The 27,712-nt window shown below is 36.2% G+C and overlaps 1 protein-coding gene across 4 annotated transcripts in view; it reads left to right on the top strand.

Moving 5' to 3' along the window:
* l3mbtl3 (L3MBTL histone methyl-lysine binding protein 3) overlaps nt 1-27,712 on the top strand; it is a 69,677-nt gene that overhangs the window by 22,228 nt on the left and 19,737 nt on the right. For all 4 annotated transcript variants that reach the window (XR_007829969.1, XM_051138601.1, XM_051138599.1 and 1 more), the window contains exons 5-16: nt 745-874; nt 1,708-1,792; nt 1,874-1,968; nt 6,410-6,514; nt 6,621-6,756; nt 6,867-6,958; nt 7,281-7,432; nt 12,449-12,525; nt 14,921-15,006; nt 15,127-15,237; nt 21,934-22,048; nt 23,578-23,680. Coding sequence is in view for 3 of the 4 variants with exons in the window: in XM_051138601.1 (XP_050994558.1) it covers nt 745-874; nt 1,708-1,792; nt 1,874-1,968; nt 6,410-6,514; nt 6,621-6,756; nt 6,867-6,958; nt 7,281-7,432; nt 12,449-12,525; nt 14,921-15,006; nt 15,127-15,237; nt 21,934-22,048; nt 23,578-23,680 (1,287 nt within the window). In the remaining variant the exon portion in view is untranslated. The remainder of the gene's footprint in view (nt 1-744; nt 875-1,707; nt 1,793-1,873; nt 1,969-6,409; nt 6,515-6,620; nt 6,757-6,866; nt 6,959-7,280; nt 7,433-12,448; nt 12,526-14,920; nt 15,007-15,126; nt 15,238-21,933; nt 22,049-23,577; nt 23,681-27,712) is intronic.

Below are 27,712 nucleotides of genomic sequence, written 5' to 3' on the forward strand. Positions count from 1 at the left end.
AAAACTGAGCTATTTTAATGGATGCAACAGTGTAATGGGAAAGAAAGAGAAGACCACCGATGGTAGTTTGTCCATTACCACAGCGGTGGAAAAAGTCTGCCACCATCACAGCCCTAATAAAGTTTGAGATCATCTGCAATAAGAAATAATAAGAATTTGTGTATTTTAAGGAGTTTGAAAGACAAAATAATAGTAATAATTCAATAAAATTAAATAAAAATGAATATGTTCATCAGTATTTGATGCAATGTTGAAACACTTCTTAAACCTGAAATATATATATATATATATATATATTTTACTGACACAAAAATGACTAAACAGATATTAATCACATTTGTGGTGCAGTCGCTGGCAAACAATCAGAGCACAATCAGAATACTGTTAAGAAAGAGGCCACAGGATGTTGTGTAAGGGTCTTCCTGTCTCTCACAGACTTAACCTGTGCCATGTTAACCCACAAAGAGAGAAGGAGAGTGACTTTACTGAAACAGACAACCCTGTGTGACATAAACACTGTAAACATTATTTTCTTATAAATGATAGCTACAGGACATGTTCCTGATCATATATTACATTCTTATTCAAACTGTAGTTGCTCAGAATCTATATAGTAAAAAGATGTTCAGTATGACTAATCTTTAAAATGGCATTTCTATATCAGGCTGATGTTGTAAAAGAATCTGGCTGTCAAAACATGTAAATGATGATGCTGGAGGAGTATAATGTCTTGTTATTGTGCAGAGAGCTGAAGAAAGAAGGCTCCAAAGCAAACGGAGAGGTGCTCGGGAGGAAGAGATCCCGTCTGACCGAGAGATTCACTGAAGACATGGACAGCTCGATGGAGATCGCCGAGGAAGAAGATGAGGATTACGTCAGTTCACTTAATTTACTCTTCATCTTTTGTTTTCAGATTTTTCTGGCCAGTGATGTGTGGGTAGGACAGAAAGAGGTCATTGTGGTGTGTTGAAATTTTAATAGCCCATAAAATCAAACATCATTATTTTCTGGCTGCAGCTTCAAAAGACTTTGCTATGTAGCATATAGAGAACATAATAGTGTTGCATGTGTAAACCTGTAAATGTTTTTTTTTTTTTTTTTTTTTTCAAATAGTGAAACTTTCTTTATCAGGTTCCAAAAGGATTTAAAAAATCCCTTTCTTCAGCATAATTATTTTTTGCCTTTTTTCCATCGAACAATATCTAAACAGCATTAAAACGAGATTTGCTTATGAAGCTAAGACGTTGCATAAGATATTGAGTTGTTTTCAGAGAATATATTAAGTCTCACCTGTTTAAACAAAACCAGATTACAGTACAGTAGTTTGCACATTGAAACTGTTCTGCTGCTTTGAAAATGTGAAGTTTTATTTTTGACACTTTTATATTGTTATAGCATTTATTCACTTTTTTTAAAGGAGTGCATTGGGACTGATGTGAAATATATCCAGTTATTCTAAGAAATAATCAAGTTTTAGCTCTAATACAGTGTCACGTTTATTATGTGAGATGAGGAAACTCTCTGAGCTGATTACACAAGAGCATGTGTTTGCTTCCTGACAGTTGAGATCACACTAACTGATCTCATACAGTAGATCTCATTTGTAAAAGATGTCAGGATGAACTGTATGTTTCTGTTCTGGAAGCCACTGCGGATTTCACATTAGATTCCTGTTTTGATGTGTGTGTGCATGTGTGTGTGCAACAGGAAGAGAAAGAAAGCAGGCGACCGGCACGTGGGGCAACGAGAGGCCGCAGGAAACGCAGAGGAGACGCAGCGCTGCTTAGATACAGTGAGACACACAGACACTCACACATGGCTGTAACATCTATATGACTCTTTGTGACACCTGCGATTGTTTGCCATGATTCAGCGGTTCCGTATGGAGGCAAGAAGAAGGCGTGGTGTTGGGCCTCGTACCTGGAGCAGGAGAGAGCCATCGCTGCCCCCAGTAAACTCTTCAAAGAGGTGAAACAACACACGCTGATGTTCACTGTCACTGTTACAAAAGAACACAAGCTTTGAGTCCGTACATACATACATGAATATCTAAAGATGCACCAGTATTAAGTTTTTGTTGATATGGATTATATTTTTTAGGGTTGTCACACAATTAAAATTAGTTTTGCCATGTGATGATGAATTCATCTAATTAATCATGTATACATTTTGGCTCCGAATTTACCGGCAAAAGATCATTTAAAGTGCCCCTATTATGCATTATAAAAGGTTCATATTTTGGTTTTGAGAGTCCCCAACATCATTTGTCCAAACCACTCCTTTGCGTGAAACTAATCTGCACGATTGGTCCGATGACCCAGTCTTTTGTGATTGGTTTAACGTTACTGCGTGCAGCAAATTTCAAACACGGAACACCCATCACCGTTACTCTAGCCCACGACTTGGTGGTAAACAGCAGCACCCAAACAGCCATAGTATATGCGTCAACCCGACGCAGAAACGTATTGATAAAGCACTGCAGCTTGTACACCAACGTATTGTTCTATTCTTTATCAGAACTTCAAGTAATAACAATGACAAACACTCACTATTCATTGACACATTTCTAGACAATAGCGAGTGAACAGATAAAGCTGTCAGCCGGTTAGACAGAGACCTACGAGCTGCGCAGAGCGAACACAACACACACAACTAAATGCGTATTTAGCAGGATACAGAGTAACGTTACATGAGAACAACAAGTTTTAAAGGATTGCTCCGTATCAGAATAAAAATGTCCTGATAATTTACTCACCCCCATGTCATCCAAGATCTTACATGACATAATGTTACACAACATAACACACAACTGCATATTTTGAATGATCGCTACAAAATACAACCATCAATTATTAATCACACTTACAGGTAGAGGTTCAGAGGTTCACTGATCCATCTTTTAAGAGCAAGCCTTTGGTGAATCCCACATTGTACTTAGGATACAGTGTCTTCTCGACATGACGTAAACCACATGGAAATTTTACTGTGTTTGTAGAACGTGGGCGGACATTATGCAGATGTGTTACTTCGTGACGTACAGCCGTAACAGAATAAGATTCGAATTCCTGATGACTCGTTCATAGACATTGATAGACAGTAACTTTATGTATCATGCACTGTCCGCTTCACAACTTTGCAGATGGTTTATGTTCACATACAGCTACATGACACACTGCATGAAAGGTCATATTTCAAAAGGCATAATAGGAGCACGTTAAAGCCATATTTTGCTACCTGAGTAAAGCATGACAGAGACATTACAAGGTGCTTTAGAAATGCTGCATCTGAATTGGTATTTAGCTATATTTACAAGCCATTTATTGCAGCTCCAAAACATTTTGGTTACCAACACTAAAAAAAAAGTATCATCTTTTATGTTCTGCAAAATAAATAAAGCCATGTAGGTTTGAAATTACATAGGGGTGAGTAAGTGATGACAGAATTGTCATTTTTGGGTGAACTATCCCTTTTTTTTCCCATTGAAATGGGAATTTTTTCAGTATCACATTTGAACTTGTGCTATTCAGAACAAAAACATGATATTACTCTCATTGCTCGCTTGATATTACTTAACTATATAATATGATGTAAATATGATACAAAAACTCAGGTATTTTAAGGTGTTCTTGCTGCACGTTACATGTGTTTACTATAATAATAATTGTTTATACATAGTTACCTAATCCTAACCCTAACCACATAGTAAGTATATGTAGTTACTTAATATTACTTAGTACTTCAATGTATAATTACACTGTAACAGGGACACCTTAAAATAAAGTGTAACCAAACTCATACCGAGGCATTTTTGCCCCAGTCTCATTTTATAGGCTCCATTATGCGTGGTTGACATGCATCATGTTCATCATCAATTAACTGTATGAAATGCAATAAGGTGACCTACTTAGATCTGGGTATGGTGGATGGGTTAAATGTGTTAATAATTGCATTTTTTTTTTACCCCCAAAAAATTAAATGAACAGGTTAAATCAACACCCCTACCGTTTTTATGTTACGGCTGCTAATTGAAATGATGGCCAATACTGTTTTTCAATCTCTTGTTTTTCAAAAACAAGTGTTTTAGGTCTCTGTTTACATCATTCTGATTACAAATCCAGTGAAATATGAAATACTGTAATGATCTGTCCACAAAATGTTGGAAATTATGTGAATGTGAAAATAATGCACACACTGTTGTCCAAAAAGCACTTTAAACTCACAGCACTTACAGAGATGGAGTTCACTGCATTAATATGAACCAGTTCACGAGCTGATTGCCTTCACTTCAAAACACGTAGTAGACTATATACTATGAGTAAATCACGTTTGAGCACATACGCCAATATCATGATTTTGATTTTTAGTTCATTTGACACATGCTATGCCAAAGCAATGGCACAATACGCAACATTCAGGATATTATGAGAAGTGTAAATATATGTCTTTATAAATATATATAGAGACATATCTGTTTCAGCTTGTTGCACTTCTCTGCGTGTTCCTGAATGTATCAGCAGTTTTGAACGAATTGATTGAGTGAATGATTCAGTGACTATCCTGCTGCCATGTAACATGCAGAAAGTGTCACTGTAAATATTATATTATTATTATGATGTTGGCCATAACTATATATCTAGTGGCTGACAGTGGCTTTTTTTGTGAATGCAGACAGTGTTGGGGCAAGTTACTTCTAAAAATTATGCATTACAATATTGTATTACTTGATAAAAAAATAACTAATTGCATTACTTAGTTACTTTTAATGTAAAGTAATGCATTACATTGCTTTTGTGTTACTTTCTGTCACCTTGGCTGGGCCCCTGAATGTTATATTGCTGGCAACTGCAAAGGCCCTTTCAAACCAAAAGTGAAATGAATAAGCCTCAGGCTGAAGGAAGTGCCTCTGCAACTTACTCCTGATTTCTGTCAGTACAGGAACAGGAGAGCTGTCAGTGAGTAAATGTGACAACAAAGTAACTTACTTGAAAAAGTAGCTCAGATATTTCGTTGAAATTTTAAAAGTAATGTGTTACTTTACTAGTTACTTGAAAAAAAAGTAATCTGATTATGTGACTAGCATTACTTGTAATGCCTTACTCTGAATACACATACAAAGCAATGCTGGCCATTGATCAAGATAATAGTAATCAAACACAATTTCATGCCAGCAAATGAAGCCACAAAAACACTGTACAAAAGCTGCTTTACTGAAACAGACAATATTTATTTTAAAAAATGAAAACACAAATTATTTTCTTTGCAGTTACAAAGCAGACACATGTGTTAATCAGCCAATGTAGATATTAAAATGACCTATTACCGGTGGTCTCACTGATATATATTATGATACATCATATCAGTTATTAGCTATATTAACAGGGTTTCTGTGGGTCTTAAGAAGTCTTAATTCAGCCTTCCCCAAGTTAAAGCCTTAAAAGGTCTTAAATCAGAGCAGAAAGTCTTACTGTAAATTCGTTTTAGTTGTGGCATTAAATGCTAAAAATCTTTCTCAGTATTTTTGTCTTGTTTTCTGATGCAAAACGATTACCTGAGTTTTGTGGTCATCAATGCACCATTATTAACGCCCAAAAAGCGTTAACGTCTTAGCCCATTTTGTGCTTTTGTGTTGTTAGTAGACCACTTCCCACTCCCATCAGTGCTTTTATGGGATTGCACTTTCTAGTTTGCCCTGTTTAGTAAATCTGGCCCATGAATTCTTGTTTTCTGTGAAATTTACAAAATTAAGTGATTTATGTTTAAAACATGAACAAATTTCTGTCATTTCTGTTCAGGGGGGAATGAACACTTGTTTTCCCTTTGAATTAAGTAGATTTGTCTGTGCCCACTGGCAGATTTTTGTTTTATTCATGAACACATTTGTTTTGATCATTTTCACAGAAAGCAAGACTTGTGTCATTTTTTTCTTGACTAAATGCATCTTGATTTAAGAATCTTTAGAGATTTTCATTGAAAAAAGGCAAAAGAGCAGAGCTATTTAAGCCATATATTTTTTTTTTTTTTTTTTGTTTTTTTTGTAAAATTATTAAAAAATGAATGAAGCTCAAACTTGTATTTTCAAAGTCTGAATTGTTGCTAACACAGATCATTTTTGCTCTTCTAACACTTTTCTAAACTTTGTAAGTATATGTCAACTTATTCTACTAACGCTAAACCTAACCTAAGAGTCTGCTCTGAGAATTAGTAAACATGTAGTTGCAAACTAATGAGAATTAGTTGACGTAGTTGAAAAGTTACTTATAGTTAGTAGAATGTCTAAAGTGGACTATCAGAGTAAAGTGTAACCCACTTATTTTAGTGAACATTTGTGTGTTAGTGTATCTGGAGCTGTAGAAGGACTGTATAACTGGAACTTGTGTGTTTTTGTGTGTGTGTGTGTGTGTGTGTGCAGTATCAGTCATTTCCACAGTGTAAGAATGGCTTTAGGGTTGGCATAAGACTGGAGGGCATCGATCCTGAACACCCATCCATGTATTGCGTCCTCACCATCGCTGAGGTAACATCCAAAACTAAAAATACTGTCTCAATAGTCTGCAAATGTTGTAACATTATATTTTAAAGTCATATCACTAATCTTTTGGCTGGCTTGTGCATATTTGCAGGTGTTGGGACATCGAATCAGACTGCATTTCGATAAGTATTCAGACTGCTATGACTTCTGGGTAAATTCCAACTCTCCTGACATTCACCCAGTGGGATGGTGTGAGAAAACCGGACACAAGTTGCATCCACCTAAAGGCAAGAGACACCAGTTATTCAGAGAACACCCACAATTCAAAACAAGCGTTCAGTGGCCAAATTGTGCTACTGTTCCTCACATGGCTTGTGTGGTTTTTGTGTTTCTGTAGGGATGAAGGATGAAGAGTTTAGCTGGTCCTCTTACATCAAACTAAATAAAATACAGACGGCACCCAAAGCCCTCTTTCAGAACCAGAACATGGTGAGAGCATCACATGACTCCAGATAAAGACACATGAAATGTGTCCCAATTTTCACTAGATGGCACTGTTTCACTTCATGTAATAAAGCTCTTAAACTAGACCAAGTTAAAAACAATGACATCCACAGCATATTTAACCTACATTAAACATTTCACATGTATGATTTAACAGTAACGGCACATAGATACAAGTGAAACTGAATATTTAGTTAAAACTTGAGCATCAGGATTTTATTGCACCATGAAATGCTATGATATCATTGGTAATGTAGTGATTTAGGAGTAAGTTATGAAAATTGAAAATGAATGCTGTGTTTTTCAGACTGTGACGCCATCAGGGTTTAGGGTTGGTATGAAGCTGGAGGCCATCGATAAGAAGAATCCCTCGTTCATCTGCGTCGCCACGATTACAGACATGGTGGATAGTCGATTCCTGGTGCACTTTGACAACTGGGATGAAAGTTATGATTACTGGTAAATTCACATCTTTAAATTTAATCTTTAGGCTTTGTTCCTGCTGTGCCTCTTCCTAAAAGTTAAGAGTTGTTTTCCAGCTTTGGAAAGGGGATCATTTTACAAAGGCTTTGTATAGATCTTTATTTATACATGCAAACCAAACCAAACCAAATGCACAAAAAATTGTAAGAAAGCCACTGCTTATGCATTTACGTGAACACACAAATGTTGTTTAAGGCTGATTGTTGAAGTATTATCCCTAAACCAGTACATGTTGTTACAACAAAGTACTAAAAGTGTTTGTTTTTTTTACTCACAAATTCTAATTCTTACTGACTAATTGAAATTCTGGTAGTTTCTATAACACATAGTTTTGCAAATATTAATAAACCAAGAAATTGTTCTTTAATGTTTTTGTGCTGGACCTGACGTTCAAAATGTTTTTGGATTGAATGTTAAAACTCCAAGCAGCAATATATATACAGTAGTAGGGATGAACTGAAATAAAATTCTGGGCCAAAACCAAAGATTCTGGATGTATTTTGCCGAAAAACTAAATCAAAAATGCTTTGTAATAATCATTTACTATTTTATTAAATGGTATAAAGTAATTTTGTAAGATTTTTTAAATTTAACTCAATATTTTGAATGATACTAAATTTAAAGGGCACCTATTATGCAAAATCCGCTTTTAGAAGGTGTTTGGACAGAAATGTGTGTTGGAATTGTGTGTACAGAGCAATCTTAGAATGATAAAAATACAGTCAGTCTTTTTTTTCTATTTCTATAAACTGAACAAAATTTAAATTCTGCCATATAAACGCATTAAACAGATTATTCTGCATCTACGTCAAGCAGGACAGGTGTCGTGCCAAAGTGAGGGGCATTCGCAGTCTGTGCCCCCCGTCCATCCTCCCCCCTCCTTGGTAAACGTGATAGATTTCAAAAGCGAAAGTGAAACCGGTAACGCAACGCGCATAAGAAAGCGACTGCACGCTTTCACGATCAGCAACTGCACGCGATCACAGATGGCACGCTTTGACTCATTGTTCAGCAACTCTCAGTAAAATCGTGTATTTGTTCCATTTAAGTACAGAAAAAATACAAGCTCGCTCATGTTGCTTCTCCTCTGTGTTTATTGACATACGCAAAACAGAGACGTCTAGGCTTTGCCCCCTTCTGGAGTTGATCGGGAAGTTGCAGCTCATTTTCATGTGTCACCCCTGAAAAAGCACTTTTTAGACCCACCCCAAAAATGACACTTTTCCACACATTATAATAAACTATCTGTATTGTATCTGGATCTGAAACTTCACAGCCACATTCAGGAGAGCCATAATATTCATTTTACATTTTTTAAAAAGGGGCATAATAGGTGCCCTTTAAAAAAACACAAGTCAGTAAAATAACCCAGGGATGTGATTTTTCCGGATTAATCCGGAATTCCGGGGGGGCGATCTCACAGCCGTCACCATGGTAACCCGGGACGGAACCACAATTGCCGTCCCCGAGCAATAGGGCCACACCGGGCGACACGTCAGATGGCAAAGAGATGCATTTTTCCTTCCTTTCCAAGTATCAACAAGGACGTATTTGCGACCGTTCGCAAATGGCGGATGGCGAAGTATGATTGGTCAGATCACCTGTCAATCAAGCTCCCTGCTGCGCAGTGTAAGTTACCTCAGTCGCTCATTTCGGTTAATTTTCCCAGCCGACAACTGCAAATCATTGTCCGATTATTAACCGTTAACTGATAAGATGGTAAGTTAACACTTTTCAATAAGGTTCATTCAGCGCTGCCGCTCCCACCACGCGCATCACGCACTGTGCGTAGGGTACCGAGTGCTGGGGGGGCACCAAAAAATAGTCTAATGAAAAATCAATAATTATATTTTAATTATTATATTAAATATATAGCTCACTGAATCTGATGGCCGCAAATAGTTTCTCCCGGAATCTAGAGCGAGGGAGTGAGTGCGCCCGCGAGACAGACTGTGCTCCAAACCGCGTAGCGCGTGCATGACGAGAGAGAGCAAGAGACCGCGCGTGTGTGCCTCATGAAGCACATGTAAGACAAACTCTACATTATCCCGCTTATTACATGGCTACCTACAAAATAAATCAATAATTTGACACAAAATATTGATTTTAAAAGGAGTTTATTGATTTAAAAACGATTTATATTGCTTCCGCTAAAGAAAATAGTCCGTCTCACTTCTCGTTCTCAAGTAGAAGTACAGATACTTGTGTTAAAAAATACTCTGGTAAAAGTAGAAGTACTGATTTAACTTCTTTACTCAAGTAAAAGTAGCCATGCGAATGATAACCATTTTTTTTTATGCAAAGCTAACGTTACCTGGACCACACAAATGCTAGAGTGCAAGCTGAGAAACCTAAGTGGATATGGAAAAAAGTTTCTTTATAAGCCATTGCCTACATTTTAAATGGATGTCTGCAAAATAGGCCTAAAACATCACATAGCCTATATGATTATTGTGACAGAGACTGGGACTCCGGGTTAATGAGATTCTGACTGAGTAGCAAGATATGAATTCAATCGTGAATTCAACTGTGATTCTGTGAGAATTGAATTCACAGACCCAGTTTCTCTTTTTTAATCTTCCCCTTAACATTTAAAGGAATCTACATGTAGACTATGTAGGCCTAATGATTTTTCCGCGAATGAATGCTGCCGAATCTGTCAAGTCGTCTTGTAGTGATAGGTCAAGTGCAACGTATATTCCCATTCAATATTTTATTATATTATGCATCGCTTGTCGGACATAGCAACAGTAACTAAAGGGAACGAAAGGGAATGGTTTTCTGTAGCCGCTAAAGAAAATACTGTTGTACCAGTACTGTAGTTACTACCCACAGAGTGTACAAAAATAAGTTAAAATATGTGTACAAAAATAAGTTAAAATTTATTTGTTGTTATATAGAGAGGTGGTGATGGGGGTTGGTTGTCTTAGTATATTTTCCTGCTTTTTTGTCCTTAGCCAATCACATGCCTGATAACCACACTTGTACTAAAAATAACACAATTAAATTGGACAGAAAATATAATAATAAAAAATATCAATATATTATTTTTAATTAGTCCTATGCAACAGAATCAGATATAACTTTTTTAACTAATTATCCACGTATTGTATAGTCCTACAAATCTGTTATTATCGGAGCATGTGATCAGATCACAGTGGGAGCAGATCCGTGGATGAGAGGGTAATGTCATTTTACCAGTGTTGCCCAGTACAGCTCTACTACAGCATGTTACAGCACAGTAATGCTACTGCAAACAGGAACAAGTATACTACATACAATTTCCTATCGATGCATTATTTGACTCTTCCGGTGAGCATGATCGAGCGGTACACGAGCAAAATGCACATTCATAGAGCAGAATATCGAGTGGAGCGTCACACCACACAGTGACGATGGCTAGAGAGTGGAACTGCTCATTTTTTGCCAATTTTTTCTCTTTTTCTCTTCTCTGCCATTTTCGGCCGATAATTATTGGTGGCCAAAAACTCCTGCATCCTTAATATATAGTTTTGTTTATTACAGTGATCAGTTTTCTAAAGACAAGAAGAAATATTAGAGTTATCACTTTTGGACTAATGTAATGTACATGAACAATGCCGTACTGAAAAAGTATAGAGGAGCTTACATCTGTTGAAACCATATGGTCCAAAAACAAAATGAATCATCATATTTTAATTTTAATCAAAGCATCATTTGGCTAGAGTTACATTTTTTGATCTGTTAACCTTTACCAACATACAAAATGACTGAAATGCTGATGAAATTAATGAAGCTAAACAGGCTTAGATCTATTAAATGACTAAGTTGAGTATCTTGTTCATTATATCAGTCGTAAGTCATGAGGACACAAATGGGGCAGGTTCTCCTTCTTACGACTGACCCAGTTATCATTCTGTGCTCATCATCCATTCTGTGATGAGTGTGTGTCTTTGTATGTGTTTGTGTGTGTGTAGAGCAGGCAGAATGCTTTTAACTGCTCATCAATTACTCAGGAGGAGGAGTATAGTACCACAGTGAACAGCACACACACACACACACACACGCACACACACACACACACACACACACACACACACAGTGTCTTCAGCTCAGATCACACAATCTCATCTGACAGCTCTGTGCATTGAGCCGGTGAAGAGCACATCTTCTCCAACCATTACGCTCCCACAGCGCCTCCCGAACATCTCATCCCCACATTTGTTTCACTTTATTCAAACAAATCATTTCAGGAGTTCAGGAGAATTGGTGCCTGTTTCGGCAAATAATTCCGTTTAAGCTGTTTTACCATCAGAAACCACATCAGATGTTGTTGGTTATGAGACTCCAGCAACCTGGGGCTGGTCAGCATTACCCCAAAGAAATGACCGTTAGATCACTCATTCTAAACTAGTTTTGCTTCTGGACCGAGTAGAGACTCAACACAGCACCTCAAATATTTATCCTACTAAAGTAATCAAAATGACCTTAAAATTCAATATTGAAATGTATTCACATTATCTGGCAGAACATAACGAAACAACATTTTGAGCATTCGGTCAAATGTTGATGCTTTCATGCTTTTGGGCGACAATAAACCACAGAAAAATAAGTAAATATGATGCCTAAACAGTCTAATGATGAGAGATACAATTTGCTTCATTGATGAGTTGGTGAGCTTTTGTTGCTGTCTTAACTACACATGATTATTTAGTTATGATTTATCAGAACTGTTTTTCCCTTCTGTCTGTGACTGATGTGTTCCACCATTTTTTGAGTTGTGACTGACTACCGCAGATGGAAAGCAGAAACATATTTATTTTTGTATTTTACTGTATTTTAATACATGCGTCGTCTTTCCCAAACACAATAAGAATTTCTAAAAATGAAATGCATGAAATATTGCATAAATAAATAAACAGAAAATAACAAATAAAATAATAAATAACAAATAAAACAGATTGTTTTGCCACCCGCATTAAAACGCATTTGTGTATTTCTTTATTTGTGCAGGTGTGATGCAACGAGCCCTTATATCCATCCGGTTGGCTGGTGTCAAGAGAACGGCAGGACCCTCACCACCCCTCCAGGTGATGCAACACATCAACACATATCGCAAATCATTTTTTCCCCCAAAAAATGATTTTAAAAACACTATGCATTTACCTGCTTCAGGAGTTTGATTATTGCGGGTCCGATAACATGCAATGCAAGTGGATGTTAGGTTGTTGTGCTGATTTAGGTCTTGGCATGTGAAAGCCCTTCTGGCTGAAATACAAACTAGCTTTAAAGTGTCTTCAGAGGGACTTCAGTATGAGGACATGTTCTAGAGGGTGACATGTGCTTATGCTGACCTGACTTCAGACTTCTGCTGGGGATTCAGATGCATATTGGTTATCTCAGCACCAAGAAAATCACAGACATTTATTGTGTATATTGCACAGCTCTTTGGAAAACTTGATCCAGCATTAAACAATTAAACTAATAACCTTTTAATAATTAGATTATTACATTACTTTTGGCTAGTGTCCAGCACTGTGGCTGATCGTTCATCTGGGAATCTTGTATCCCATAGAGTGGTGCCTACTGTGTTCCCGTGGTCTCTACATGGCAGATAAAGCAATAATTTTAAACTCAAATTTAAACTTAAACTCAGTTTTGCGTCAAAACAAATCAAAAGAAGAAAGACTATAAATGCAGTGTGCACTCCAATATGAGTAAAAAATGAGTACAGTTGAGAGCAACAGTAGTGTTCTGGTGTTGTGCAAGAATCCCAACAAATTGTGAATTAGTCAGTCTCATTACACTCAATTATGTATTTTGCATTAAATTACTTAAAGGTTTAATTCAGTTGTTGTATCAGGTTTTCTGTGGGTCTCAAAAAGTCTTAATTCACCCTTCCACAAATTAAGATAATTCAGTTGGAGCAGAAAGTCTTAAAGGGGTCATCGGATGCCCGTTTTTCACAAGTTGATATGATTCTTTAGGGTCTTAATGAAAAGTCTCTAATATACTTTGGTTAAAAATTCTCAATGGTAGTGTAAAACAACACCCTTTTTACCTTGTCAAAATCAGCTCTTCAAAAATCATCCCATTCTGGTCGAGGTTGCTTTAAATGCAAATGAGCTCTGCTCAAAGATTAATAAAAAACCCTTATACTCACTTCTGCTGTAAGTGAAGCTGGATCACGAATGATTTGCATGAACATAGACGGATATATGTAGATCGGGAGGCGCATTCCCTTCACAAACAAACATAATCCACTGCATCTTCAGCGGCTCAGATGTCAGGAGTAAATGACGACCACTGTGTTCATTATTACATCCAGCAACACAACACCTCAATCACTCAATTCTTGTCTAACTTACATCCCTGCTCCGGCATCAAAACATGGACTGTTACAGCTGATCTGAGGTAAAACGCTCATGTCAATCAACTATTGTGGAAGCGGCCTCTGTGGGTGTGACGCCACAACGACAGGCATCTGAGAATGACTCGATTTGAAAAAGGGGATATTATTTTTACAGATTAATTAAAAACCACTGCATGGATTTTTATCATCATAGGGTAGATTTGTACATACACTGCCAACACACATTAATGTTCAAACAACATGTAAAAGTAAACATAGCATTCGATGACCCCTTTAAATTTGTAGATTAATGGCATTAAATGTTGCTTGCGCTGTAAAAAATGAATGTCTTTTTCAATTTAGACTTAGTCTTTTATTTTGTTTTCCAATACGAATATGGAAACATCCTCAAATCAAGACACGTTTACTTAAGATGCAAAGTGAAGATGTGAAATATTGCTCTTTGAGAAACTGAATAAAATTAAGTGAATTTATGCTTAAAACAAACAACAAATGTCTGTCAGTGTGTTACAAAAAACTTGTTTTCTTTTTTAATTAAGTTGATTTTTCTAAGCCCACTAGCAAATATTTATCCTTTTTTTAAATTAATCATTAATTCACTTCATTTATAGCTTTTGTGTGTGTGTAAAATGAATTAAAAGTAATGTAGATTGGTTATGAGTTGCATTTTGAAGCTTTGAAGTCTTGCTAAAAATCACTGTGTGCTGCTTAGACATTTACATTTAGAGACCATACTGACATGTTATGTTCAAGTTTCATGGTCTTAAAAGGGCTATAAAAAGTCTTTAATGTATGTTCATACATTTTGCATAAACCCTGTTGTATTTAACATAATTTCTGATTCAATTATGTCATTCATTATGTATCATGGGATGGGAGAAGTAGGTCATTCTCTTGTATTATTTCATTTTTTTTTTTTTTTCAAACAGTGTTTAATGTTGTGTCTCCATTAGCTCAGTTCAGCAGGCAGTGGATCATCCACAAAGTCCACCTTTAGGATTGTCCCATTTTCATAATGATCTCATGATACACCATAAAAACCAGTGAGCACTGGGAAATATCATGTTTTCATCATTCTCTCAAACCCCTCTCCAAACTCTCATGTGCTGTAGGATACCCTGATGTGAAGAACTTCTCCTGGGAGAAATACTTGGCAGAGACCAACTCATTACCAGCTCCTGCTCGAGCCTTCAAAGTGGTGAGTGCATGTGCTTATTGCCAAACATCTCCAGTCCCCGTGAGAGACCCGAGGCGCTGAGGACGCTGTGGCTGCAGCATCTGCCTGAACAAGTCTCTCTCGGCCTCTGTCTCTCTGCAGAAACCTCCTCACAGTTTCCAGCTCAATATGAAGCTGGAGGTGGTCGACAAGAGGAATCCTGCTCTGATCCGTGTGGCCACAGTGGTTGATACGGATGACCATCGACTGCGGGTGAGAAACTGTATTTAGTGAATTTCTCTGAGACTATACATGCCAGAGTCTGGATGTCCTGTACAGAGCACATTCAGGGCTTTTCAGAGATACCAAATGTTTGGATGTTTCACCATGACCACTCTCTCACCTAGGTCTTCAAAAATGGATGACAATATTTAGTGAGCAAATGTAACAGTCTTATGGAAATATGATAAAATTTTGTAATTATTTAAATCTGACTAATTTTTAAACGGTTTGTTATAACTTAACATCTCAGGAAAATGTTATGGGGTTTTAAATTAATATATGACTTTCTGTTACAAAACTGGACGTTGATTTCATACATGTCCTCCGTTGAGGATACCGGGACTAAAAGCATGATTATTACGTGTTTTGGGAGACAACTGATATGAATAGGGGAAGAAAATATATTACAGTATTTCTATGAAAAATTATATATATTATTATGACAATCTTGTCAATTATTGCTCGAATTATTACACACCTTTTTTCAGGACATGTTGTCCCAAATTCACATTAATATGCAAATTAGATGAAGTTTATAGATACATAGTATATAATGAAAACTTGTTTATGGCCATTTTACACACACTTTGCATAAAGAAAAATGGTATTTCAAATCATTCTGTTATAAATCATTTTTACACAAAGTTTGGTATAAAAAAAATTATAACCTAAAAATGTATTGGTGATTAAAAACAAATCTATTGTTTTTGCCTATGCATGTTCATTCGTGTTTGTTAATTTATTTAAATTGAGTCCTGGTGTCCTCTACCGAAGACATAGCGTAACATATGAATGAAGTATCACTTTTCAAAAATGTTTTGGATTTTTTTTCTGGGCCTTAAATAGAGCAGTTTATTGAACCTGTAGCCAAAACATCAAGAAAAAAAATGTGCTGTGCGTTGGTATATGTAGGGTATATGTAGAATAATGTGACTTTGTAGGACAATGCAGAGCATGCGTGAGAGAGATAAAGTTAGACTATAAAAGTAACTGAGGGATAGTGCATGGCTAGCTGTGCATTAAATAATTTAAACACATGATGTGGAGGCAAAGAACCTACTGAAGCAAAGCAGAGTGCATTAAAATTATTTAATGCACAACTAGCCATGCATTATCCTGTGTATACCCTGGTCATTTGCCAGCATTGACAAGTTAAAGCTGTTAATGATGTTTACTGCGCAATATTTGACCAGCAGAGATGAAGTAATATGGTAAGAGCTTGTTTATTTAAATGAATGAATTATAGCATTGATTTGAATTAATTATTAATCGAGAGAGAAAGAGAGAGAGATGAGAGTTGTATGTGTATTTACCTGCATCTGTTCGTCTCTCTCTCTCTACAATCAAGAAGGTTGTGAGTTTAGTTGCTTCAAAAACAGCGATTTTACCTCTTTGTTGCCAAGAAATATAGCAGTTCAGTATCAAAGCTATTTAATTAACAAAAGTCTCAGGCAGCATTTACAACAAGTTTCTGTTAGTGATAGCAGTGCATTAATATAGAACAGTGATTAAACTGACTTGGATCTACCTCTGCATCTAATGCACACCTTCCAGCCTCTCTATGAATGCTCCCAACTTCGGGAGCATTCCACATTTGTACATCAGGCTTTTATGACTCATATAGTATGATACGAAGAGAATATGGAGCTCATTTCAAAAGACATTTTGATTTTATGAATCATTGCTTCCATGTTCCGCACCTCGTCATAGTGCTGAATCAGACTGTGTCCTACATAGGGAGTGAATATGATTTGCATCTTGCTCACGTATCCATGAAATCCACTTCGGATCAAAGCATTTCATCACTGATTTCTTGCTCATTGTGTTGTGCAGTTTCCCAGCATAATCACTCTAATTGTCAGTGAGGATCCAGTGATGCGGTGCTGATTCAGCTGACGGTGAACCCATGACAGCATCTGATCTCTCAGCCGTCTGTTTGGGAGTTGAGAAGCGATCAGGATGAGTCATCTGTGCTTTTCCCTTCGTGTGGGCTGCAGGGAAGCTCTGCTCCATATAGAAATCTTCTTCTGAACATGATCTGTCAGTCCTCCGGCTGATAAACTGCTGCTCTTCATGCACATGAATGCGTGCGATGCGTGGAGTTTATACCAGAGCCGTTTTAATGCAGATTTCTGCAGTTGTAAGTGTTCAGTTGTCACTTCTTTGCTTTCAGAGACCAGTGCTGAACGTTTCAGTTCAACACATCGTGATTCATGAAAGCACTGCATTTGATTCAAAATACTGAAAAATGGCATAACTGGTGCGGATAAGTCGCATCAGTGTATGAGTCATATTTATCATAAACCCCAAGACTGAACAAAATTATTTAAAGCAAAACTAAAACTACCGGCGTGTAAGAAATGCACTACACAAATAAATTTTACTGTACCTCCCTCATTCAGCGCAGATCTAAATGTATGCACTTAGCACATGTTTTGCATACTTAACATTAAATGCATTACATAAGCCTTATTACATTATATATTTAAAAATGCAGTATGTATGTAGACGTTACTCAGCAATTGATTAGAAACATTTACTAGCAACCAACAGGCCTCATTGCCAGATGTTGCACAAAGCGAAGCGAAAGGCGATTTTAGTCAGCTCTCGCCATTTTTGAGTTCAGTGTGCAACAGGCGGTTAACGGTCCGTGTTCATGCCGTGTGAGGTGTCGAATGTAGCGTAACCATCTTGCTGTAATTGCACATGTTGGATCCAAGAGGGCAGCAGATTCCGCACACATCATTCACATGGACCGAGAGAAATAACAGATGTCACTGTCTGTCTCACACTCACACGGAGAGCTGTCAGATCTGCCGCCTCTCCCGCTCACGCTGTCTGTCTGCTCAACCGTCATTCGTGATCCTGCACAGAGAGAGAGAGCGAGCAGAGGTCCTTCAGTCTCTCTCTTAAACACCCAATCAATACTTGGTTTACACGTGTCCGTCTTGTTCATGTGTTCGAGCCGTATAGTGCATGACCTCCACCTCCAGTCCTGCTCTGTCTCATCACCTCTGTTCACTGACATTCACCGGAGCTCATGCACCGGATGGATTTGTTGGATTCCTACTGCGTTTTAAAATCCCCCATCAATATTTCCTGAAGCAGCTGTAATTGACTTGGAGGAGAAAGACCTTTACATCCAGGTCTTTGATGGTTCTCTGCAACGCCCTCGACTATCTCACAGAGATTTGTGTTTTTTTTTTTTTTTGGCATGTTCAAATCAAACTTGTTTACAGGGTGTCTGTGAAATATTTGATAGTATTTTGAAAAGTTTTAATCTTTTTTTTATAAAAATTAGAAATTTGTACAATAAACTTGAATTGCATAGAACAAAGACAAATAACAACTGTTTTGGAATTTTAAAAGCACCAAACACCACAGAATTAGTAGATCTTGAGCAACAAAAGGTAAAATATCACAAAAAAAAAAAAAAAACAGAGCTATTATTGTCAGCTAAAACTGAAAAATAAATAAACAATTTCAGTTACTTGGCAAGGCAACATTTCTCATTTTCATTTAAATTGAAGTATTAAAACAGTTACAACAGAAAACTAAAACTTAGAAACTATATAGACTTTGAAAAAAAAAACAAATTATAAAAACACAAAACAAAATTACTAAAACTTTAACTAAAAGTCAAAAAGAAAATGTAAATATGATAACAAACAAAGAAAATATGATAATAAAATATATTTTAAAATAACAAAAACTATAATAGTACCTGTATATCAATTGTTAGAGCCAGTAGGAATTTTGTAATATGTGACCATGGACCACAAAACCAGTCATAAGGGTACATTTTTTTTAAATTAAGATTTATACATAATTTGAAAGCTAGATGAATAAGCTCTTAGGGAATAATATTTGGCCAAAATACAACTATTTGAAAATCTGGAATCTATGGGTGCACAAAAAAATATTGATATATTTACGGTAGAAAATTTGCGAAATATCTTCATGGAACATGATCTTTACTTAATTTACTAATGATTTTTGGCATAAAAGAAAAATCAATAATTTTGACCTATACAATGTATTTTTGGCTATTGCTACAAATATACCTGTGCTGCTTTGTGGTCCAGGGTCACATATGTTTTTTTTTTTTTTTTTTTTTTATTTATAGGTTGATTTTGTTTTTGATTGATTTGATTTGTAGCACCTGACTCTGGCTATGCTTGACCAAGGATGTGAATGTGATTTCACTAAGTACAACATGCTCCAAGTACAACATTCCAATCAACCAATCAGAATTGTGGGATAACTTTTCAGGAAACGTCGGTTTTAGGCTTACAATCAGGGTTTGGTCCTTCTAAGCCCTTGTTAATCAGCTATCATTTCCCAGGGGTAGGGAATTGGGTTAAGTCTATATTTTTGGACAGTAATGTTGGTCCAGGATCAACAAAAGACGTCGATCCAGGAACATCTCTTACTTAGCAAAATCACAGCGACCGAAGAGGAATAAGGAAGAATAAGAGTTTTGTGCTAGACAAATTTGAAGTCAAATGACAAAATCCTTTGTGCAGCGCCTTTGTGGAAATAGTGAAGAACGGAAGAAGGATCAGCACGTTATTATATCAATGATATTAAAATATCACTGATTGTGAACAAAGCTAAAGGAAAACGAGATGGAGAGATTGGACGCACGCAAACTGGAAGGAGATTAAAAGAGAGCGAGACTGATGAAAAAAATGCAAATGAAACATTTCTTTATCTCAAACTGTCACGCAGTGAATCACAAAAGCCAGTCTGGTCTGGATGGGTGGCACAAAGCCTGTCCACTCAGCCTCCACATAATGACTGTCAGCTGTGCTGTGAACACCACTAAAAACACCGCTCGCCTTTTTAGTCCGTCCCTGTTCCTGCTGTCCGGCTGATTTCCCAGGAAGCCGTTTTATCAAAGTCCTAGAGACAGGCTGTCATTTAAGGGCTGTTGCTCTTTTCTTCTCATTGTTGTGATTGCAGCAGCTCTTTTCAAAGAGTTCTGAGAGTCTAAAACACAATATGACCGAATCGCCCTGCCAGCCGTCTGATCGCTGCCAACGTTTCCTTTAAGATTCCTGTCTCGAGAGATGCGCATTGCAATATGAAGATAATCTTCTCAAGGGACCTTGAAATGCTACTAGCCAAGCTGTTCCTGCTTTCATCTGAAGTGCCATGGGGTGTTTTGTACCTTATGTAAGAATAAAATCTCTATTTATCACCACACAACCACAACCGTCGGGATTTGTAGTGATGTTCATGCAATGTCACCAGAGAAAGACACCGTGACCCTACAGGAACAATTTCTCCTGGGCTTAGGTGTCTCGGATGAGGGCACGACATTGACAACTCATGACTTGTTCATGTGAGGATCACACCAGCCTCCAGTTACAGTACTAAACCACTATACCACACCACCCGTGATTTTCCATCAGATGACAAACTGTGGGCCAAATTTACTAAACAGGGCAAATTCACATGAGAACACAATCCCATAAAAGTGCTGATGGGAGTGGAAAGTTCCGCGGCATGATTCAATGAATGACACCTTCTGTCAATTATAGTGTCATATTTATTAATAAGTGGCAATCTGAAAACAAACGAGGTACTATATTTTAAAAACACACTTGGCAAAATATGATATAATTATAAAAAATATTGAGATTTTTTTTGGTAACACCAAAGGTGTCAATAATACAGAGTAGTTATTTAAGTACTTAGTAGTAACCATTGTACTTACATGAAACAATGTAACTACGTCATGGAACAGCCTGTAATTACAGTTTGTTATTATGTAGATGTAATAGGATGCTACTGTTACGCATATGTAACAGACCGAGTTTGTTAAACAGCTGCTTGTACACTTAAGTACAATCTTGATACACTTTATTTTAAGTAGCTTATGTCTGTGTACTTACATTTTTAATTACGTTGTATAAAGTGTGCAACACAACAGTCTTTTGGTTACATATGTAGCTGTGTAACAGACTCGGTCTGTTACATATGTGTAACAGTGGCTGTCTATTACATCTACATAATTACAAACTGTAACTACAGGCTGTTCCATAATTTAGTTACATGGTAAGTACATTTTGTTTCATGTAAGTACAATGGTTACTACTAAGTGCTTAATTAGGTAATTACTCTGTATTATGACACTGTATTAAAATAAAGTGTTACCTTTTTTTTTTTAAATATATTACATTTTTTAAAAAATAACCTAGCATCATCTTTGAAAAAAAAAAAAAATCTTAGTTTTCTTGTAAATTATATTGTAATTTGTTTGGTCAACTTAATGAGTCCATCAACCTGTAATGAATTTGACGATCCTAATAGAAATCCTCTCCTGCCATAAATGTGTCTCCTACTCCTACAAATGCACATGCTGTAAGATCAGCCGCAAAAATGACTGTGTTCATGCCTTTTTATCACTAATGTCTTTAGTAAATGCTTACTGTATAGTTTTTTTTTTTTAACAATAAAACAGGGTTTGAGCTGGTGCAAGCTGTTAGTAAAAGATTTACTAAATTCACTAAATTCAGTGAGGCTTATGTTAAAACAAAAACAAATAATAAACTTTAACATGAACTTTAAATGTCAAAGATTTTAAGACATATTTGCATAGTGGGTAAGTACATAATGTATAAGTGCATAGTGTATGTTTTTTTGAATTGTAAAAGTGTGATCTACAATGCTCTCTTTTAGATCCATTTTGATGGCTGGACAGATGAGTATGATTACTGGATCGATGCCGACAGCCCAGATATTCATCCTGCCGGGTGGTGCGCCAAAACCGGACATCCACTGCAGCCACCCATCAGTGAGTAGCAGACAAATTTCACACAACCAGTGTCCTTCCCATGGCAGTTGTTAACTCATTATGGAACAGCTGTTACAGATGTTAAGCAGCAACACTTGAGGCCTTCAATGACGCTTTGGCTTTGGCCAGATTTTAAGGCAGCAGCACATGTATTCATACAGATAAGATGAGCAATGCACAAAGAAAGTGTATTTTATTTAGTACTGCAAATATCAATGAAATATTTGCATGTCTTTATAATGGACAGCTTTTGACGCTTTTGAAATTCATCATTCCGTCTCATTTACTATTCGTGTGGCACATGGAGATGCTCCTATTTAATGTAATGGTAATATTTTTCTGTAAAACAAAACAAGAAACTAAGGTTAGATTTTTTGGGTAGTATGTGTAATGCGGTGGAAATGTGTTTTTGCACAAGGTTTTTTTGTTTTGTTTTGAGAGAGAACGAGAGAGAGGATACTGACTGTTTCCAATAAGATGTTTCAGTGATTCAGACTAAACGTACTGTAATCCCAGCCCTAAAAGATGAGTTAATGGCCAGTCAAACAGCGTTCTGTTTCATCTGTAAACAGGGTGCCTCATACCCTCTAAATGACAGCCATTTCCATTGCATTTCTTGGAAAATTGCAGCCGGTAAAGAGAAAGGAATTATGTGTGATAAAAGAGGGATGGAGCATCTAACAGTCCTAACAGTCCTTTCTCTTCCTCTCTTGTCAATATCTTCTATTAGCTCCAGAGGATTATGGGAAAATGCTCTTGAACAATGAGCTTTTCTCCAGTCAGTCTTGCTGATAATCTTCTCGTTCTCGTTCCCTTCCTCTGTGTCCATGGAAACGGATCGGAGCAATGTTTAGAAATCAGCAACTGGCATCAGGATGTGACCGACTTACTGAGAGAGAGAGAGAGAGAAACAAAACGAGTGTGAGAAAAGAGAGAGAAAACAGGCAAAGAGAATGTATCCATCAGAATCTATATATACTCTTGAGTCTGTATGTTCACTATATTTGTGACACTGGACCACAAAACCAGTCTTAAGTATCACGGGTATATTTGTAGCAGTAGCCAATAATACACTGTATGGGTCAAAATGATCAATTTTTCTTTTCTGCCAAAAATCATTAGGATATTATGTAAAGATCATGTTCCATGAAGATATTTTGTTAAAATATACTACTGTAAATATATCAAAACGTAATTTTTATTAATAATATGCATTGCTAAGAACTTCATCTGAACAACTTTAAAGGTGATTTTCTCAATATTTTGATTTTTATGTATCCTCAGATTTCAGATTCTCAAATAGTTGTATTGAATATTTGGATTGTTATTGTTTTTATAATGGATTTCCATGTCTTCATTGAAGATATGAAAGTGTCAAGTGTCAATATATATGTGCATATTACATTTGATTTTATAATTTTTTTATTATTATTATTTTTAGCTCATGTGTGTGCTCTATGTGTAAACAGATATTGTGAGGATAGTGTGTAATGTGTTTCTGTTCTTCTGTGTGTGTGTTTTCTTCATAGCTCCTCAGGACATGTTTGAGACATCTGAGCAGGGTGGCTGTCCCACCCCAGGCTGTAAAGGAGTGGGGCACATCAAAGGAGCCCGCTACTCTGGACACCACAGGTCAGTGGGAGTATGTGTGTGTGTATGAATGAATGAATATATAAAGAGTTTGGTTCCAAAACGCTATAAATCCATTTTGATTAATTTGAGTAAAAATGTGTTTTCTTTACCCAGAAAGTGTCTAGATGAAAACCACTATTTTCTGTTTCAAACTTTCACATAGCATCTTTAGGTTATAATAACGTTAAAAATTTAAAAATTAAAAAGAGATTTGTTATATTATTGCTTGTAACTTAAAAAATTTAGGAGCACAGTCAAAATTTTAGGAGCACCTTCTAATCAATAATCAAAAAATCTGATCAAAAATTAGCTTGCCCATTACGAGGTGATATTTGCCTCCTTAAAGTGAATTAGAGGGGAATTTTGTTTTTACCTTTGTAATGGCATTTTTTAATTTTATTAAAAGTATGTCATCTTTTATGTCAATTAAAAAAAAAAAAAAAAAAATATATATATATATATATATATATACACATATATACATATATATACATATATATATATATATATATATATTTATACATAAATATATATAATTATTATTATTAGCTTTTTTAAATTTCTAATTAAAATAACAGAATAAGAATAAGAATAAGTTACCAATCAAATGAAATCGGTATTAACAAAATTAAGAGGTGGCACAGAAGAACACAAAAGTGTCTTGTAGGTGTATTTTCACATGTTTATTGAGGCTCAGAGGTGGCATGCGTGCAATCAAATTCATAAATTCATGTTGAGATTAATGTTTTAAGTATAAAATTGTGAATATAGAAATATTAAATGATTTAAATAACTGAAAAGAAGATGCTTTAAAAATTAAACTAAAACTGCCAGTAGGTGGCGCTTTTAATTACTGAATCATATCATTCATTTGATTCCTTCAAACGGCTGATTCATTCAGGAATAAAGCAAGTCTTTATGAATGGGTAATTGATTCATTGACTCACTAGATCCGTTTAAAAACGCACGTTCATTCATAGAGGAAACATCGCTGTGTTTAAATAGAGATGTGCAGTAGCTCAGTTGTGACTTTGTTTTGATGAAATAGAGCAAAATCAGGCAATAGTGTTATAGTCAGACAATGTAAGTCACTTGATATTAACTTCTTGTTTATTTAACATCTCATTTACAAACTCCCTTAAAAATCATTAAAAGCTGTCACTCATCTTCATCACGATCTCACAAAGTTCCATTATAATCAACGAAACTCTCTACACTGCACAATGAACCTCTTATTTACACTCTCTCTACACTTTGTTTATGAAAGAATTCGTCAGATATGTCTGTGATACATTACTCAACGTTGAAAACTATGGATGCGGGGTGTATTCAAAGCACCGCCTTTACTGTTTACAATGCGTAAAATGGTGCGCTGTGATTGGCTGAGCAGATGTATCGCGTTTTGCAGAAAAGGGAGACTGGTGTTTGTCGCGGTTTGGAAAAAAGGGAGAAAACATGACACAATAACACGGCGGATATCGTATTTTGCGTAAAATTAAAAACTGCCTTTTCAATACCGGCCAGATACAATACTGATTTTGGCAGGAACTCAATTTTGTAAAAAGTGGCGTTTATCGCATTTTGGAAGCAAACTCTTCAAATACATTTATATATAAATTTGTCAGTCGCTTAAAATGTTTAATCTAATTGCCACAATGCATGGTAAAAATGAGCAAAAACAGACAATACTGTGTCTAAAATATTTTAACTTCTTATTAACGGTTCACAAAATTCACAGTTTGGTTTGACACAACACAGTGGTGTCACAGTTCGGTGCGTTTTCGATACATCAAAAAGAATGAAATGCCAGAGAAATTTCCTTGATTTCATTTTTTTTTCATTTATTAAAACTGACATCATAAAGTATTATTTTTTTTACTTTGAACAATGCAGTGTGCTGAACAACTGTCACATCTCAAATCAGCGGCAGGAGTTGAGTTTCATTTAGTTTTGTTGTTGTCAGTTCAATCTAATGATGCTGAATTGCCGCTAATTCAAATGTGAAAGTGAAATGCAGACAGATATTTACAAGCTATTTAAAAGTGAATAAAAGCAAAAACGAACTAACTCACCATCACAGTTCTACTGGAGTAGTGTGTTTTTATTTCATGTGGGAGAGGCAGACATCATGTTGCCTGTTATGTCGTTTGGGCTGCCTTGTTGAGCACAGTTGCACTGAGAACATTGTATTTCACATACTTTCAGCTCTTTTATTTTCCAAATGTAATAGGATTAGTCCAACGAATCGAATACATAATGCGTACTGAACCGAAAGTCTCGTATCGAACGGTTCAATACGAATGCGTGTATCGTTACACCCCTGCTTCTTATTTATTGAACTGTTGTCATATTTGCAGCTATGCTATTTCGGACAAAAACAGCACTCCTATGATGTTGCTCTCATTGCTCATGTGTTATCGCTTAATTATATCATATGATATGAATATAAGCAATGAATATTTGCACATTTTTTGCCGTAACTAATTAAATAGATTGATGCATTAAAGTGACAGCTCTCATGTACTGTACAGGCGCACATATGTTTATTTGACATCAGAGTTCAGCTCATTTCGATAATGTGAATCCTGTTTAAGAGTGACTTTAAAGGGGGACATCAGCCTAGTACACAGTGTATGCAAACTTCAGTATGAATAATTTCTGATGTGAACACAGTTGTACTAAATGACAGAGTGGACCGCTATTGGTGATGTGTAAATTAGTGAAACTGTGTATTTCACGACTCACTTTCAACTTCAGTCTCATTTCCCATTGCCTTTGGCAGAAATTGACACTGCATTAAATTTGTACATGTGCCATTCTGTGCTTTGGAAACAAAACTAATTTAAAAAAAGGAAAGTAAGCTGCGGTATTTAATAATTTGTTTGTACCTAGCAACAGAGATAAAGAGCTGCCAATCCGATGACACAAATATACAGTGGTTTGAAACCAAACACACAGTGTGAACACAATCCAGCAGGGGAGGAGAATCAATTGAACTCAGCTTCAAATCAAGTGTAAAAGCATCCTTAGAAATAATTCACTTTTTCAGTGTTTTGGTTTCAATACAAAATTTATGGCTGCAGTCTGTGATGTGCTTTCAGTAACAGAAAATAATTTCAACTCGTCACACTGAAAAATCATGTGTACAGTAATGCACTTACATTGAAATGAATGCTTTATTTGAAGTTCTTTCAGCTCACACAACCTAGTTATTATGCTTTAAAGGGATAGTTCCCCCAAAAATGAAATTTCTGTCATTTTCTCACCCTTACATTGTTCCAAACTCATAAGACACAAATGAAGATCTAACAAACATGTGGAAAGTATTTCCTTCCCCATTAAAGGAGAAGTCCACTTCCAGAACAAAAATTTACAGATAATGTACTCACCCCCTTGTCATCCAAGATGTTCATGTCTTTCTTTCTTCAGTCGTAAAGAAATTATGTTTTTTGAGGAATAACAGTGATGTAGAAGATTTTGAAGTTGGAGGAGAAAATGAGATGGGAGTTTTTCAACATTCCCTAACTGTATTGACCTGGATTACACAGAGTTCACATGTGCATAGCAGAGCTAGACAAGATGAGCTTTTGATGGTAAAAAAGTATAAAATTGTTTTCTGTTTTTTTTTAGAAAATAACCAATTGTTTCGTTAGATAAGACCCTTCTTCCTCAGCTGGGATCGTTTAGAGCCCTTTGAAGCTGCATTTAAACTGCATTTTGGAAGTTCTCACGGGCACCGTAGAAGTCCATTATATGGAGATCATTCCTGAAATGTTTTCCTTTAAAAAACATAATTTCTTTACAACTGAAAGAAAGACATAAACATCTTGGATGATAAGGGGGTGAGTACATTATCTGTACATTTTCGGAAATGAACTACTCCTTTAATGGTAATGTATGAATATTCTGATAAATATCAATATAATATGGTAAAAAATATGGCCAGATAACCCAGCCCTAACCTGAATATCATTTCCAGTATATCACAGCTCAGGCTAACCTGACTAATGATCATGATCTTTCTGCTCCAGC

The sequence above is a fragment of the Labeo rohita genome, chromosome 20, assembly GCF_022985175.1.
Source record: "Labeo rohita strain BAU-BD-2019 chromosome 20, IGBB_LRoh.1.0, whole genome shotgun sequence".
Taxonomy (NCBI): Eukaryota; Metazoa; Chordata; class Actinopteri; order Cypriniformes; family Cyprinidae; genus Labeo; species Labeo rohita.